Here is a 15,352-nt window from a genome sequence, read left to right on the forward strand (position 1 = left end):
TCACTTAATTAAGTTAAATAATAAATCCAACACTTTGATCAAATATGCTTATTCATATACCCACAACTATATATACTCCAGTGTGTGTTATGCATTTTACATTTATTCATTTACATTTATTAATTTAGCAGATGCTTTTTCCAAAGTGACGTATATCTCATAGAAAATACAATACGTACATTACATTAGCAGAAAGAGAGACATAGTTGCAGACGTGTGATTCTTAAGTGCAGTTTGGTTTTTCCCTCATCTGAACCAATGTTCATCACACGAGTAGCTGCATAAAACTTTATCCGAATAGTCACGATTCCTGATCACCTTCTAAGCAATATATACATTTATGTTACATTACAGGAGTAGCTGTGTAATGGTTTATTCCGGCATAATCTTAAAGTTGTAGCGCATGAGCATTTACACCTTACATGAACTTAAGGGATCATGGTCAAAATGAATCTGGAAGAGGTGAGTTTTAAGACCCTTTTCAAATGTGGACAGAATTAAAATTTTGCCATTCATCTGACATTTTGTTCTCTGAAAGTCTGTGGTCGTGTATTTGTGTGCCCAAGTGGAATCTAGACAAAAAATGCTGATTGGCTCCAGGTGAGTTGTCATTTATAACCAATGTGGGACTTAATGGACGTGGTGACTAGGAAGCTCAATACTTTACTTGGGCTACTTAGGTCATGAATACAGCCAGAAAACCCCAAAAAAGACTCTAACCAGCAATCTTGTCCTTGTCCTTTGCCCAAGTCCTTAACCGCTATGGTATCTTCAACCATTTGCCCCTGCCCCTTTGCCCCGGAAATTGCCTCACTCCTTCCCCTTAGCTCCATCGTTCTCTTTCGCTCGATGGCTCCCCCAGGCGGCCAGAGTGCAGGAACCGGACTATAGGCGGTGTGGGGAACACGGCCACATCCAACGGGAGTGCCCTGTGGTGGATGTTGAGGCTGTTGGGCCCACTGAGGACGCCACTGACATCGCTGCTCTTGGTCCAGCACCACGATACTGAGTTCCAGTAAGGTTTGGAGGAGGTATCTGCTGGGCTTTGTTGAACTTACGGTGTCAGCAAGCAATGGTCCAACAAAGCCTAGTTCCGTCGAGGACATGGCATGGTTGCTGCATGGTGAAGGTTTGGTATGTTCACGGGGACGTGCGCAGCTATCTAGCTACAAGGATTAAGTTCTGTAGCCGAAAGTATAGTGTGCTGGCCGCTGTCACCCCGCGACCTCCCTTTCCACTGATTTTGGGTACTGACTGGAAGGGCTTTCAGAGGGTCTCGCGCAGGCTGAAGCGGAAAAGACTTGGAAAGGAGCTGAGATCCGTTGTCTCTCAGCAATGGCTGGGACTGGCAGCCCGGGGGTCAGCTCTTTGGACTCCTCGACTGGTACATGGTGGTTCGAGGAGATGAGTGACTTTCCACTTGAGCAGTCTGGAGACGACACCGTTTGACATGCACCTGAGCAGGCAGTCAAGATGGACAGGGTGCCCGAGTGCCCCGCCTACCCGTACTTTTCTGTTATTAATGACTGTTATTATAGGGTGCACCACAACCCTAGCATGATGGAAGAGACACTCCAGTTGTTAATGCCGCAGGGCCACCAAGAATTATTATTCCATGCGGAATATTATTCCATTCTAACCCCATGGCAGGATACCTCGGGCAGGACAAAACACTGTGGCAGTTACAGGCACGTATTCTTAGCCGGCTATTTGTGGGGATACCTGCCGACGGTGCGCCGCTTGTCCGGAATGCCAGCTTGTAAATCCACCCGCCATCCCACGCACACCGCTACATCCACTTCCCCTCCTGGAAGTCCCGTTCGACCGGGTGGGAATGGACTTCGTTGGGCCCTTGGAGCGAAGCGCGCGGGGGTTCCGGTTCATGCTAGTAATTGTTGATTATGCCACCTGATATCCAAAGACGGTTCCCCTGCGGAATATGTACGCTCACACGATGGCGGAGGCGCCGTTTAATAAATTCACGAGGGTGGGTGTCCCAAAAGAAATCCTCACAGATCAGGGCATGACATTTGTCACGCACACTTGCTAACCTATATAAGCTCCTGGGGGTTCAACCCGTTCGCATCAGCATTTTTAGATGGCTTGGCGGAACGGTTCAATTAAACATTGAAAAATATGATCTCCAAATTTGTTTCTTAGGACCCCCGTCACTGGGATCTGTTATTGGACCCCCTGTTGTGTGCTGTACGGGAGGCGGCCCAGGCCTCCACAGGGTTCTCCCCTTTTGAACTGCTGTACGGATGGCTCCCATGTGGGGTCTTGGATATCATTCGGGAAGTTTGGGAGGTGGGGCCTAGCCCCAGTAAAAATGAGGTGCAACATGTTCTGGACCTACTGGCTCAATTGCGCGCTCTTGGCCGATTGTCACGGGAGCATCTACAGCAGACTCAGGAGAGGCAGGCACATGCTTACAACAAGGGGACCTGTTTGCACCACTTCACCCCAGGCAATAAGTTCGTGTTGCTTCCCACTTCGCAGTCCAAATTGCTCACCAAATGGCAAGGGCCTTTTGTGGTCACACAGCAAATAGGGGATGTCGGCTACAAGGTCATCCAGTCCGACCGGGGCAATGCCTTGCAAATTTATCACCTTATCTCCTTAAACGTTGGCAAGACATACCGGTCACCTTGCTGGCCATGCGAGACCCTGTACAGGATGAGCTGGGCCCGGAGCCTCTTGACTTGGACACAGACCTTTCCCCCATAGTGTTAGGATAGAGACTCTTGGACCAACAGCATAGGGAATTGAAGCAGCTGCAGGAGGAGCATGTTGTCGTATTCTCCCCACTGCTGGGCTGGACACCCTTCATACAGCATCGTATTTGGCCCCTGACAGGAGAGGCTGTTCGAGGCCTCCCATGTTGTGTTCCAGTGCAGAAACGCAAGGTGATAGAGGACAAAATTGACAAAAGGCTGCGAATGGAAATCATTGAAGAATCCCACAGTGACTGGAGTAGCCCTGTGGTGTTGGTTCTGAAGCCGGATGGCTCCATTTGCTTTTGTGTGGATTATCGAAAAGTCAATGCAGTCACATAGTTTGATGACTATTCCATGCCCAGGATGGACGAGTTGCTGGACGACTGGGCACTGCTCATTTTTATTTGACACTGGACTTCACCAAAGGCTACTGGTAGATTGCCTTGTCACCAGAATCCAAGAAAATCTCAGCTTTCTCCACTCCTTTTGGTTTACACCAATTTGTTACACTCCCGTTTGATTTGCATGGGACTCCAGCCACCTTCCAGAGACTTACGAACAGGGTCCTCAAACCCCATGCCAGCTACGCCGCAGCCTACCTGGATGATGTCATCATTTACAGCCCCGACTGGCCGCAGCACATGGCCCACCTATGGGCAGTCCTTCAGTGCGTGAGGGAGGCAGGCCTTGCGTCAAACCGAGCAAAGTGTGCAATTGGGAGGAGTGAGGTGCGGTATATGGGGGGCGCGGTGGCGCAGCGGGTTTGGCCTGTGCCTGCTCTCTGGTGGGTCTGGGGTTCGAGTCCTGCTTGGGGTGCCTTGCGGCGGACTGGCGTCCCGTCCTGGGTGTGTCCCCTCCCCCTCCGGCCTTACGCCCTTTGTTGCCGGGTAGGCTCCGGTTCCCTGCGACCCTGTATGGGACAAGCGGTTCAGAAAATGTGTGTGTGTGTGTGTGTGTGTGTGTGAGGTATGGTATCTGGGGTTCCTCTTGAGGAACGGGCAGATTTGGCCCCAAATCAACAAAACAGCAGCTATTGCGGCTTGTCTGGTCCCCAAGACCAAAAGACAGGTGAGGTCTTCCTTAGGGGTGGCAAATTATTACCGTCGGTTTATACCAGGGTTCTCCACCTTGACTGCCCCACTGTCAGATCTCACTCGCCAAGGGGCCCCGGATTCGGTTCAGTGGACGGAGGAGTGCCAGACTGCCTTCTGCAGGATTAAGGCAATGCTTTGTGGGGGCTCAGTCCTGGCCTGTCCTGGCTTCTCTCTCCCCTTTGTCCCACAGGCAGATGCATCTGATCAAGGCCTAGGGGTGGTCCTCTCCCAGGAGGTAAGGGGGGAGTACTGACCTGTTCTGCACATCAGCCGAAAGCTAGCTCTTCAGGAGGGTAAGTACAACACAACTGAATAAGAATGTCTTGCAGTCAAATGAGCCGTCCTCTCACTCCAGTTCTCCCTCCTGGAACAAGAGTTCAGACTTTGTATGGAATGGACCACACACCCCTGCAGTGGCTGCACTTGATGAACGACTCAAACCCAGAGGTACCTGGCCGGGATGGAATCTGGTGGTCCCTGACTTCCTCTTGCGGTGGGGAGGGGGGAGGAGTGAGCGTGGGCAGAACCGTCACTCCCCCTGCCAGATGGAGGCATGTGAATGGCAATGGAGGAGCGTGGCACGCCCGGGGAGACGGGAGAGGGAAGGACTCGCCACACCCGTGGCTAATAACAACTGCTATTTCAAACCCTGTGTCCCATAGTGAAAGAAAGAGACGGATGCCAGACACCTCCACTAGAGAATGAAGCACAGACGACCTTGCCCAACCCCAACTCAAGACCCCCCCACTGTACCAGTTTCCAATTCTCCCCTTTCCTCAGCTCCCTTCCCCGTGAACCGATCCACTGTCTGTCGAGTGACAATAAAGGACACGCACCATAAGTCTCCAGCATCTTGCGTCACAGTAAATTTACATTGCTTTAAAGGTACTACAGCCAGAGGGGGGGAATCAAACCTATAACCTTTGGGTCCAAAGGCAGTAATGCTAACCACTATGCCTCCAGCTGCCCCAAGCTGTTACCTCCTTGTGTGTATGTGTCTGTACAGGTACACCCATTTTGTCACTGATCTGTACTGTTTTCCTGTCAATCTTCACTAGTGATAAAGTCACTGTTTACCGACAGCCAATCAGATCCACTATGACAAGTTTAAAACCTAGATGATGGAACGCCCAAGCGCCCTGTTGCCTGGCTTGACATTTAATATTATTTTGCTCATTTCAACCTGTGTGAATTATTTGCTTATTGCAAATGCTTTTTGGGGGGGGGTTGCAGTGGCGTGGCATGGCATGCTCAACCTGTGTGTGTTTCGTGTTCACCGTAAATAAATCAGTTTTTTCCCGGCTTTGAAGCCTTTTGTGATCGCTGTGACTTTGTGTGTCTTGAGAGAAAAGTGAACTGGTAAGATTGTCACATGATGCCAGTGTTCAAATGTTACAGCTCTAAACCCCTAGACAAGCTGGGGTCATAACAAGGAGCGCATGCGCACGCACGCACACTTTCTGAAACCACTTGTCCCATACAGGGTCGCGGGGAGCCAGAGCCTAACCCAGTAACACAGGGTGCAAGGCTGGAGGGGAGGGGACACATCCAGGACAGGACATCAGTCCATCGCAAGGCACCCCAAGCGGGACTCAAACCCCAGACCCACCGGAGAGCAGGACCCGGTCAAACCCACCGTGCCACCGCACACCCCCGCAAGGAGCACTAAAATGCTAAAAAAAAGGATGAGGAAGCAATTGAAAGAAAAAGAGACATGGCAAAAAGTAAGAAGTCATAACTAGGGAGTTGAACACAGGTGAATCCTTGTGCTGCAGCCCATAAAGATATAAACGCTGCAAAAGTAATTAGGCAGAACAATTAAAGCTTCTTCTAAGGGGAATTTTAAGTTAAGACAATGAGGGCTTCATCCCAAATAAACTTTCCAGAGTGGTCCACAGTGTTACATGAGCCACATCCTCCAAGTGCTCCAGTCATCATGGCTCCAAGTCTTCTGTTCCCACATCCTTCAAGTGCTCCAGTTGCGCCTCCCAAATTTCAAGTCTCCATATCACTACAGCAGAGAACCTGCACTTATCACCGAATACATTCTGCCCCTGTAAATAAACTCTGCACTTAAGTTCAACACAATCTACATGTCCATGTGATAATGGCAAACAAGTTTATAGCAATATGACAAACTAGACATTTTGTTAATGATTTCTTCAGAAGTTGAATGAAAACAGTTCCAGTCAGCTCGTGCCCTTGTGATCACAGTCAAAGGATAAAAAAACTGGGCCGATAATGAAAGCAGAACTGAGATGTCCTCAGAATACCCCGTGAAGGCTCTTCGAAATTCTCACAAGAAGGAAACAGCGATTAAATGATGTGCAGTGGTGCAATACAAAGGACAGACATTGCAAAACACTTTCAGACTTCCCTTCCCGTTAAAAGCATACAGAGGTTATTAACTCCTTTCCTAACTACTTATCCAACTCTGGGTATAAAAAATAAATTTGAATAAAAATGAATAAAAGCATCTACTAAATGCATACATGTAAATTTCGCTTTCTTTCTTTTGTGACTTTTCCAGACATGTTTGACATGAATTGTGAGTGTGTGTGTGTGTGTGTGTGTGTGTGTGTGTGTTAGTGAGCGTGTGTGATTGTCCTGCAATGGACTGTTGTCCAAGATGTACTTTGCCTCAATCCTTTCCACTGTAGACCTCACACCACTCTGAGGTCTGTACTGAACAAGCAGTTTCTAACAAGGACTGAATGAATGAATGAACGAATGAATGAATGAATGAAATATACATAATTATTGCTGAAAATAAATTATAAAACAGTAATGTACACTATACCATTGTGAAATATACACACACACATTTTCAGAACCACTCGTCCCATATAGGGTCACAGAGCCTACCCGGTAACACAGGGCGTAAGGCCAGAGGGGGAGGGGACACACCCAGGATGGGACGCCAGTCTGTCACAAGGCACCCCCAGCAGGACTCGAACCCCAGACCCACGAGAGAGCAGGACCATGGTCCAACCCACTGCACCACCGCACCTCCTCGTTGTGCAATAATGGACAAAATATATGTGAAACACAGAGGGATGCTGAGAAATTGTCTGGTATTAGGGTCACGAGTGTGTTAGAAGCCTTATTAACTCAAGAAAGTTTTTTTTGGGAGTTATTGATCTTTGTTTAAACATGTGCGGGGCCTTTCGGATTGTTGCGTAAATTGTGAAAAAGAAACTTTTATTTCTTATCTGTAATGAGTTTCCCTTCCTTCTCAAGGACGCTTCATTTCCAGAAAATTCATTTTATATTTTAAGGGGGCATGCAACTTATCGTAGTATAAAATAGTGTTAGCAGGTTTTTCCACACTACAGCTTTGCTTGAACAATACTCAAGACATACAACAACTAATCTGCATGGTAAATTGCAATCCTTCTATAATTCATAAAACTAACAAATCATTTGCTTGATTACATACATAATTATTACTAGATATAAGGCATATATAACCACTTGTATTATTAATTAAATGTAATATCTTGTCTGTATGTATTTGCAATTTCTTGGTACACAGATTCTGTCTCGTGAAGTATTTCTGCTCTCTTCCATTATTAACTAAATTTAAAGAAACTATAAAATGATAAAAGTAACTAAGTGCTAGCAATATTTTTTGCCTCCACAATAATGTCATTATTTGTTACAGCAGTGATTTTAAACATATCCATTCAGAAGAATATTTATTAATACTTTAGTCGCTTCTGTCTCTCATTGTTTTACAGATGATTTTGTGTTTATTGACTTATATAAACCATTATGAGTTGACAAATTAAACTTTATCTTGGACAAAATCATACTTTCTTTATGGATTCTAAGTGGAAAATCTCAATTAGGCCTAAAGGCTTTCAGAATTTTACTCACAGTTGTAAGTGGAATAAATATTTCTTACATTAGATACAAAAATTTGTCCTAAGACTACTTAAGAATTCATTTCAATACTGATAACAGCCATGGAAGTTATAGATACATACATCACAGAAGTTCCATATTTATTAGTTGTATTACTAGAAAATCAGAAAATAAATGGCAAGGTAGTTTTCATGGCTGTACTTTTACTTTTTTGTTGCAGTTACAGATGATGAACAGGAGCAAGGACGCTACATCAGTGCAAAGGTAGTCCTTTGAAACTGTATAGTACTGTACATGAAAAATTATTTTTCTTTGTGTCAGTGTAAATTTAAAAAGTGTAAAATTCTTGAAATTACACTAACTAATTACACTAAATTTGCCGTTTGCTGCTTTTTCTTTGTCTCTTAGTGAGAATGTGCGTTTGTCTAAATCCCTCAATCCAAAGGAGGAGGAATATGTTAAAGGGAGACAAGCGGTGGTGGAAAAATGTCTAAAGGACAATGGGATTAAATATAAACAGGTATGTACTCCACACAAACCTGAGCCTCTCAACCTCTGTGTCTTGAGTTGACGACATAAAGCAGATGTTTCATGTAGATATTTTTTTGAGACAGACTTCAAAACATGTAGACCACTGTGCAAGTTTTAAAATATGCAGGACATTTTACTGTCACCTTAATAGCACTGATTTTCTCCACCTCTAACTGTACTACTGTATTTCAGTAAAGGCTGTGACCTCGGTGTCCCTTCTTTCTTGACTGGTTAGTGATTTCAGGAGATTAGAAAGTCAATAGAAACTTGATATTTGACCGAACTCCCTCAGTCTTGACTTTTCTTCTCGTCCCACACTCACTCCTGCAGGAACATGTCCCTGTCATTGCTGTCCTGGGCTCAGGAGGAGGTGAAAGGGCCATGGTGGGACTGCTGGGCTCTTTGGCTCAGATGGCAGAGGAGAAACTGCTGGACAGCATTACCTATCTGTGTGGAGTGTCAGGGTCCACCTGGTAAATGGGCAAAATATTTTGAAAACAATTACAATACACACACACACTTTCTGAACCGCTTGTCCCATACGGGGTCGCGGGGAACCGGAGCCTAACCCGGCAACTCAGGGCGTAAGGCCGGAGGGGGAGGGGACACACCCAGGACGGGACGCCAGTCCGTCGCAAGGCACCCCAAGCAGGACTCGAACCCCAGACCCACCGGAGAGCAGGACCTGGTCCAACCCACTGCGTCCCCCCTCAAATACAATAATGAGTAGTAAATAATGTCAGTTTATTTTTGTATTCATGTCAGGTGTATGGCATCACTGTATGAAGATCCCTGCTGGTCTTTGAAAGTACCCACTAACAAGGACAAACTTATGGAGAGACTCTCAGATGGAGAATTCAATATATCAGAAATGTTGGACTGGCTAAATGAAGCTGTAGAAGATGAGAATTACTCACTGACTGATTTTTGGGCTGCGACTGTTGTTTATCGTACTGTGAAAAAGGTCAGTGACTTAAAGAAAAAACAGCTTGAGTGACTGGACAATTGCTTTATCTTTAAGTTACTTTTAATGTGTGAAAGAAAATTAATATTAGATGTGATACATTGCTCTGACAAAATGTTTTTTCCCTTTAGATAGATAGACACCATCTCTCAGAGCAGAAAGACAGAGACACAACAAACCCATATCCCATCTACACAGCCATTGACAAGGGAATGAAAGAAGACCATCAGAAAACATGTGTGTACAGTATCTGAACAGACAAAACCTCTGCTCTCATGATATTACCGTTTTGGTGTCTAGGTCTAGGCATTCTTGTTCTTGTGTCTCTGTCACCCACAACCGCACACCAGACATAAGCACCTGGTCGTAGTCAGCAGGGCAGGGTATAAAGGCTCCCGGTCCACCACTGTCAGATCACGGAATCTTGTATGAGACAACCGTCCCACCTGCGTTCTTCAGCTTTACCCTCACCTTGCCCAACCTTTGCCTTGCATTTCCCTTACCTTGCTTCCTCATCCCTGTCCCCAAGTCCTGCTTTCTACAGTTTCGACCTCTACCTCACCTCGCTGATCACGACTTAGGATCACCCCTTGGAGCAACGTTCGCACCTCGATTCCAGATCCAAGCCTATCCCCGACCACGAGTATTGCTTTGCTCCTCGAGCTTCCACATAAACGACCCTGCACTTGGGTCCCACCTCTGGTGTCCAGCCCCTGGGTCTAACAGTCCCCATGTATTGCTTTTATCTGCTAAAACTGGTTTTGTAATTTATTAGTTTCAACTGATTTGTATGCTTAAGAGCATTTAGTCGAGAGCTTGGTGTACTTTTTATTAGTATAAATATGACCACACTGAACTATCATAGGGAGAATGTATTAACAGGGAGACACAGATAAAGGGCATTGGTAGTATAGTGGGCTGAGGTGCTGTCTTTGGGTTTAGAAGTTACAGGTTCAAATCCCACCATTTACTGTAGTATGTGTAAACAAAGTATTTACCCTAAATTCCCCCAGTGTAAAAATGGATAAATCATTGTAACTTTCTTTGGAGAAAATTGTCTGCTAAATGAATAAATGCAGTGTTGTATTTTTTATTTGTGTTTACAAAATTCAAGGAAACCCCTCATTCTTCTCTACGGCAATAGATGAATTGTGACATTTTGATTTGTCTTGGAGGGGCTTCAAACCATTGAATTCCTGTCTTGCAGACCCCTGGTTTGAGGTCAGCCCTCATGAAGCTGGATACACCCATGTGGGTGCCTATGTGACCACGTCCCTCTTCGGGAGCCAGTTTGAGGAAGGAATCGTAAAGAAACAGACTGAGGAAAAGGACATGCTGTATCTGCAAGGTCCTATTTGCCGTCTTTCTCTTAATTATTGCAGAAAAACTGCAACAGCAATCTGAGTAAACCGTGGTGACTGTCTCCATGCAGGACTATGCGGCAGTGCCCTTGCAGATGTGGAAAACAACAAAACAGAAATAGAGAAATGGCTCTGGAACTGGATCAAAAGTATTTGAAAAATATCTCTTTATTTGAGCTCATAATCATCAAATCTTAAGTTTTGCTGCTACATTGATCTGGGTTTTCCCATTTTGTCAATATTTCTTGTACTTATTGGGAACACTTTGTTAAAATTTTACTTTGAACTCCAAATCTATAATGGACAGTCTACTGAAAGTGAATTAATGTCACTTCTTTTTCTCAGAAATTTTTTCAGTGATGACCAGTGAACAGAGTGCTGCGAATGTGGGTGAGCTGTTATCACTCAGTGCCTTCCACATTCATCCCAGTCCTGAGTAGCTCTCTCTCTATAACTCACTCCTTTTTTTCATGAACTCCCCATGAAGATCCTGTACATCAGATACTGAATCATCTTATTCAGCTGTATGACAAATATGATGATAATGATCATGGCTGCTCTCTGCTACTGGATCATCTGAAAGAACAACCAGGTGCAGTGGAAGAGTGAAATGTGTAAATCTGTCATTTTTTTTTAAAAGCACACATAGACACACACATATACATACACACATACACGAACATAGTATTATTGTATGTATTTTTTTCAGTTCCATTACATCGCACTTGGTTTACAGTCATGGTCTTTGTCCAAGGTCATTTGTAATTGTACATTTTTTAACAGTATGAAATTTCTTATGACAACAATTGTTATGATTGATGAAAGTTCAAGGTGAGGCGTGATTGCCAGGATTAAACAAAATGACTACAGGGGCAACACACACACACACCATCTGAACCGCTTGTCCCATACAGGGTCGTGGGGAGCCAGAGCCTAACCTGGCAACACAGGGCATAAGGCTGGAGGGGACACACCCAGGATGGGACACCAGTCTATCACAAGGCACCCCAAGTGGGACTTGAACCCCAGACCCACTAGAAAGCAGAACACACTCCAACCCACCGCACCACCACGCCCCCCATCACGGGGAAACAGACAACAAATTATAAAAGAAGAAGCTGCTCTGAGAATGAAAGTTAAGCAAAAGATTTTTTACACAGTTTACATAGTAAAGTCAGATTTACATGACATCTTTTCATTGACATTTTTTCATCATATTTATTTTTCCTCAAAAGCAAAGTACAATTTAGAGGAAAAAAGTACATTTCACAACAGCCGATGAGCTATTGATACAGACCCATCATTGTCTGCACAGTTAGTGTGAGACCACCAGATACAGGTGGTGTGATGCAAATGTATTGAGCAGGTAAGAGATCAGGAGAGAAGTGGGTCCAAAAGAGAGCTGTTCCGAGTGACTGAAGTTCAGTTGTCCAGTGTGGGCAGAAAAAGGCCTGAAGAAATTGTTGAGTGGTATATTCAATGAGAAAGGGGTAGATCTTATGTGGTAAAGATATAAGCAACAGATGTAGGACAGAAGAAGTGTAAGAAGTGATTTATAGTTGAAAGATTCAACCAGTGTCTCACACTGAGGTTCTTTACAGAAAGAGAGGTGACAGAGTGGCATTCTCATGACAAGAGAGAACTTCAAGGCTGAACGTACACTGCTTAACAAAATGAATTCTTAATTTTTCAGTGCAGAACCGCCTGATGGTTCCCAGTGTGGAATTACTGCTGAAACATGCGTGGACGAACTTGAGCCCAGAGCTGAGACTGAAATATATTTCAGATCTTTCCATTGAAATCTGCAATTCCCTTGAGGACTGGTTTGGTTCTTTAAGCAAAAGTAAGCACTGCCATCACTGTTTTTGTCTATAAAATTATGTATTGCATCAGATATTTCAACATACTGCAACCAAGCAAAACAGTTCTATATTTAATATATTTGCATATGCATAAAGGTATTTAAAAAAGTACTTCTCTCATATTTGCCCTAGTTTTAACCAGAGCTCCAATTTAACTGTAGTACAATATCTGGAATGATTTTGTATGTTTCCTTCAGATTCAGAAATCATAAATATTGTGATTAATAATGTAAAATATTGGAATGTGTTGGCAAGATTTTGCATTTTATCCTCAACACAGCTGCAAAAATAATAACGAAAACCATCGTAGCGCTATGTAGCTGGACCTGGGGCACCAAATTCAACTTTCTACACAACTATTCTGTAGAAGGCAAGTTTGCTTGTGTGTTTGTGTTCTTCTGGTGTATTCAGGTCCCTTTGCACAAATCTGATTTCAGGAATAAAAAAATAGAGTGAGATTAATTCACACACACACACACACACACACACACACACACACACACACACACAATGTCTACAACCACTTGTCCCAAGCGGTCACAATGAACCAGAGCACAGGGCACAAGGCTGGAGGGGGAGGGGACACACCCCGAATAGGACGCCAATCCGCTGCAAGACACCCCAGGCAGGACTCAAACCCCAGACCTGCCTAATTCACATTCAGCTCTACATTCAGCTCTCAGGAAATATAGTTGTAACTATCTGTAAGATTATCTATATATCTCTAAGATTATCTGTAATAATTAACTCTAAGGTCTGACTGGCTTGTCTGTCCCATGAGGAACACCATTTGGGCTTCAAGTCCCATTATAATGGAGGCAGTTTGATGGTCAGCAAAATACTCTTGGACTTCACGTGTCTTCAGGGTCCCCAGTTGCATTGGTGTCAGATGAGAAGCGATACCTGATGGATGCAGGACTCCTGTTGAACTCTCCCTATGTGGCTGCCTTACGGCCGGAGAGGAAGGTGGACCTCATTCTCTCCTTCGACTTCAGCAGCGATGATCCCTTCCAGGTACTATGAGTTGGTGAAACCAGTGTGCTAACACTGAGCAGTTCTTTCATTAGAATGACAGACTTGAATGGATTTCATATTTTGGTGAAAGTTGTAATCACCATGTCACGTCTGTAACTTCCCCAGACAATCAGGCAAGCAGCAGATTACTGTAAAGAGGCCGGAGTACCATTCCCCACTGTGGTCATTCCAGCAGGAGAGGAAGACAAACCTAAAGACTTCTATGTGTTCAAAGATGGAGAAAAAGCACCCATCGTCATCCACATTCCGCTCTTCAACACTGTCAGCTGTGGAGGTCTGGTCCTAATTTATGGATTTCATGAGTAACAGTGATGTGCAAAGAAGTGGTTGAATTGCAAGCTGTCATCGTAATGAAAGTACATTTTTGCAATATAAGCTTTTTCATCCCTACTTCTGTTTTAACACATCACCTTCAGCAGAGCTGTAAAGCCAGCATGTTCCTGCTGATAAACCATTTATGTATGTTCTCGTTTCCAGTTTTTCTTCCATTATATGACATTTTTCTTCTGTGTCTCTCTCAGACAACCTCGAGCAGTGGAGGAACAATTACAAAACATTTCAACTTCCATACGATAGGAAAAAGATTGAGGAGGTTCTCTCCATCTCTAGTCTGAACGTGAAGAACAACAAGCAGCAGATCATTGCAGAGATCCAGGCAGTGTGCACAGATTGATACTGCAGATGTTCAAGTCCAGTATATCTCCAGACTAGTTTTCTTCATCAGGTTTTCTCTAATCACTTTAGAATTAACTACTTCTGTATTACTTTTCACTGGACAGACAACTTTAATCACTTTTGTCAAGCTACTGTAATACCTGTTAAAACATACCTTTATTTAATGTTTCAAGGGTATCTGCCAGTAAATTCCAGTGCGTTGCTTCTCTGGTAAAACATAAATGCAGCCAGTGATGCAGGGAAGATGGCCACATGGGAATGAAATGGCAGAAAGAAAAGTAGAAAAGCATGGAACCAAAAAATACTGTACTAATAAATAATACCAAAAACAGCATGATTGCATTGCAAAGAAAATAAAAGAAAGCTTGTCACAGAAATAAGATTACACCTGGAATAAAGGGGACAGATAAAACTGGACCTAATGCATGGTGGAACTCAATCTGATACACTTCATTAATGTTAAGCTTTCCTTCAGAAAAGGTACCTCTTCTACAGTCCTTCTTTCTTGTTGGTGGAGTTGGAAACCCTTCGCTTACAATGAATTGGCACTTGTGTGGAAGTATATAGAAGCCAATAAAGAAAAATTCACCTCTTCTGTTTTGTGCTGCTGCTTCTCACAAACATACTAACTCAAACTGTTTCATAAACCACTTGTCTTTCTCAGGGTCACGGAAGTGCAAAGCCCATCCTGCAATCAATTTCTAGCACCAGGCTAGAAAAACTACACAGAGAATGGGACACCAAGCTACAGACAGAAACACACAAACAAACACTGCAGGCAAACCTGTTTGTGACTTAATCCTTTAGTTGTCATGCTTCTTATGCTTCTAATAGTCGAAGGATTTATACTTTTGAATTTTGAGTTACAAGTTCTTTATACACCCCTCCATGAACTGCCACCTTACCGTGGTGGAGGGGTTTGAGTGCCTGAATGAGTCCAGGAGCTATGTTGTCTGGGGCTATATGCCCCTGGTAGGGTCTCCCATAGCAAACAGGTCCTGGATAACAGACGAGACAAAGTGCGGTTCAAAAACCCCTTATGAAGCAAAAATCAAGGCTTTCGTTTACCCCGAGACAAAGCGCGGTTCAAAAACCCCTTATGAAGCAAAAATCAAGGCTTTCGTTTACCCCGCCCAGTATGGGGTCACCGGGGCCCCACCCTGGATCCAGGCCTTGGGGGGGGGGTCGCATGCGAGCGCCTGGTGGCCAGGTCTATGCCCACAGGGCCTGGCCGGGCTCAGCCCGA

General features: G+C 44.4%; 1 protein-coding gene across 1 annotated transcript; it reads left to right on the plus strand.

The window, feature by feature from the left end:
* Nucleotides 1-438: 438 nt before the first annotated feature.
* On the plus strand, nucleotides 439-14,104 carry LOC108927995 (cytosolic phospholipase A2 gamma-like). The gene is made up of 15 exons (XM_029253515.1): nucleotides 439-462; nucleotides 828-1,015; nucleotides 8,087-8,198; nucleotides 8,540-8,682; nucleotides 8,975-9,173; nucleotides 9,305-9,410; nucleotides 10,381-10,521; nucleotides 10,606-10,683; nucleotides 10,880-10,924; nucleotides 11,022-11,126; nucleotides 12,228-12,377; nucleotides 12,677-12,766; nucleotides 13,262-13,410; nucleotides 13,537-13,705; nucleotides 13,953-14,104. Exons 1-15 carry the CDS (start codon nucleotides 439-441, stop codon nucleotides 14,102-14,104), a joined length of 1,851 nt encoding a protein of 616 aa, XP_029109348.1.
* Nucleotides 14,105-15,352: the final 1,248 nt, after the last annotated feature.

The sequence above is a fragment of the Scleropages formosus genome, chromosome 7 (assembly GCF_900964775.1).
Source record: "Scleropages formosus chromosome 7, fSclFor1.1, whole genome shotgun sequence".
NCBI classification, from domain to species: Eukaryota; Metazoa; Chordata; class Actinopteri; order Osteoglossiformes; family Osteoglossidae; genus Scleropages; species Scleropages formosus.

Bases quoted from the DNA above. Each gene is read 5' to 3' on its own strand.
- LOC108927995 (XM_029253515.1), top strand. From the start codon at position 439: ATGGTCAAAATGAATCTGGAAGAG. The intron at 8,199-8,539 runs GTATGTACTCCA...TCACTCCTGCAG, and splicing joins ATGGGATTAAATATAAACAG to GAACATGTCCCTGTCATTGC. The intron at 9,174-9,304 runs GTCAGTGACTTA...TTTTCCCTTTAG, and splicing joins TTTATCGTACTGTGAAAAAG to ATAGATAGACACCATCTCTC.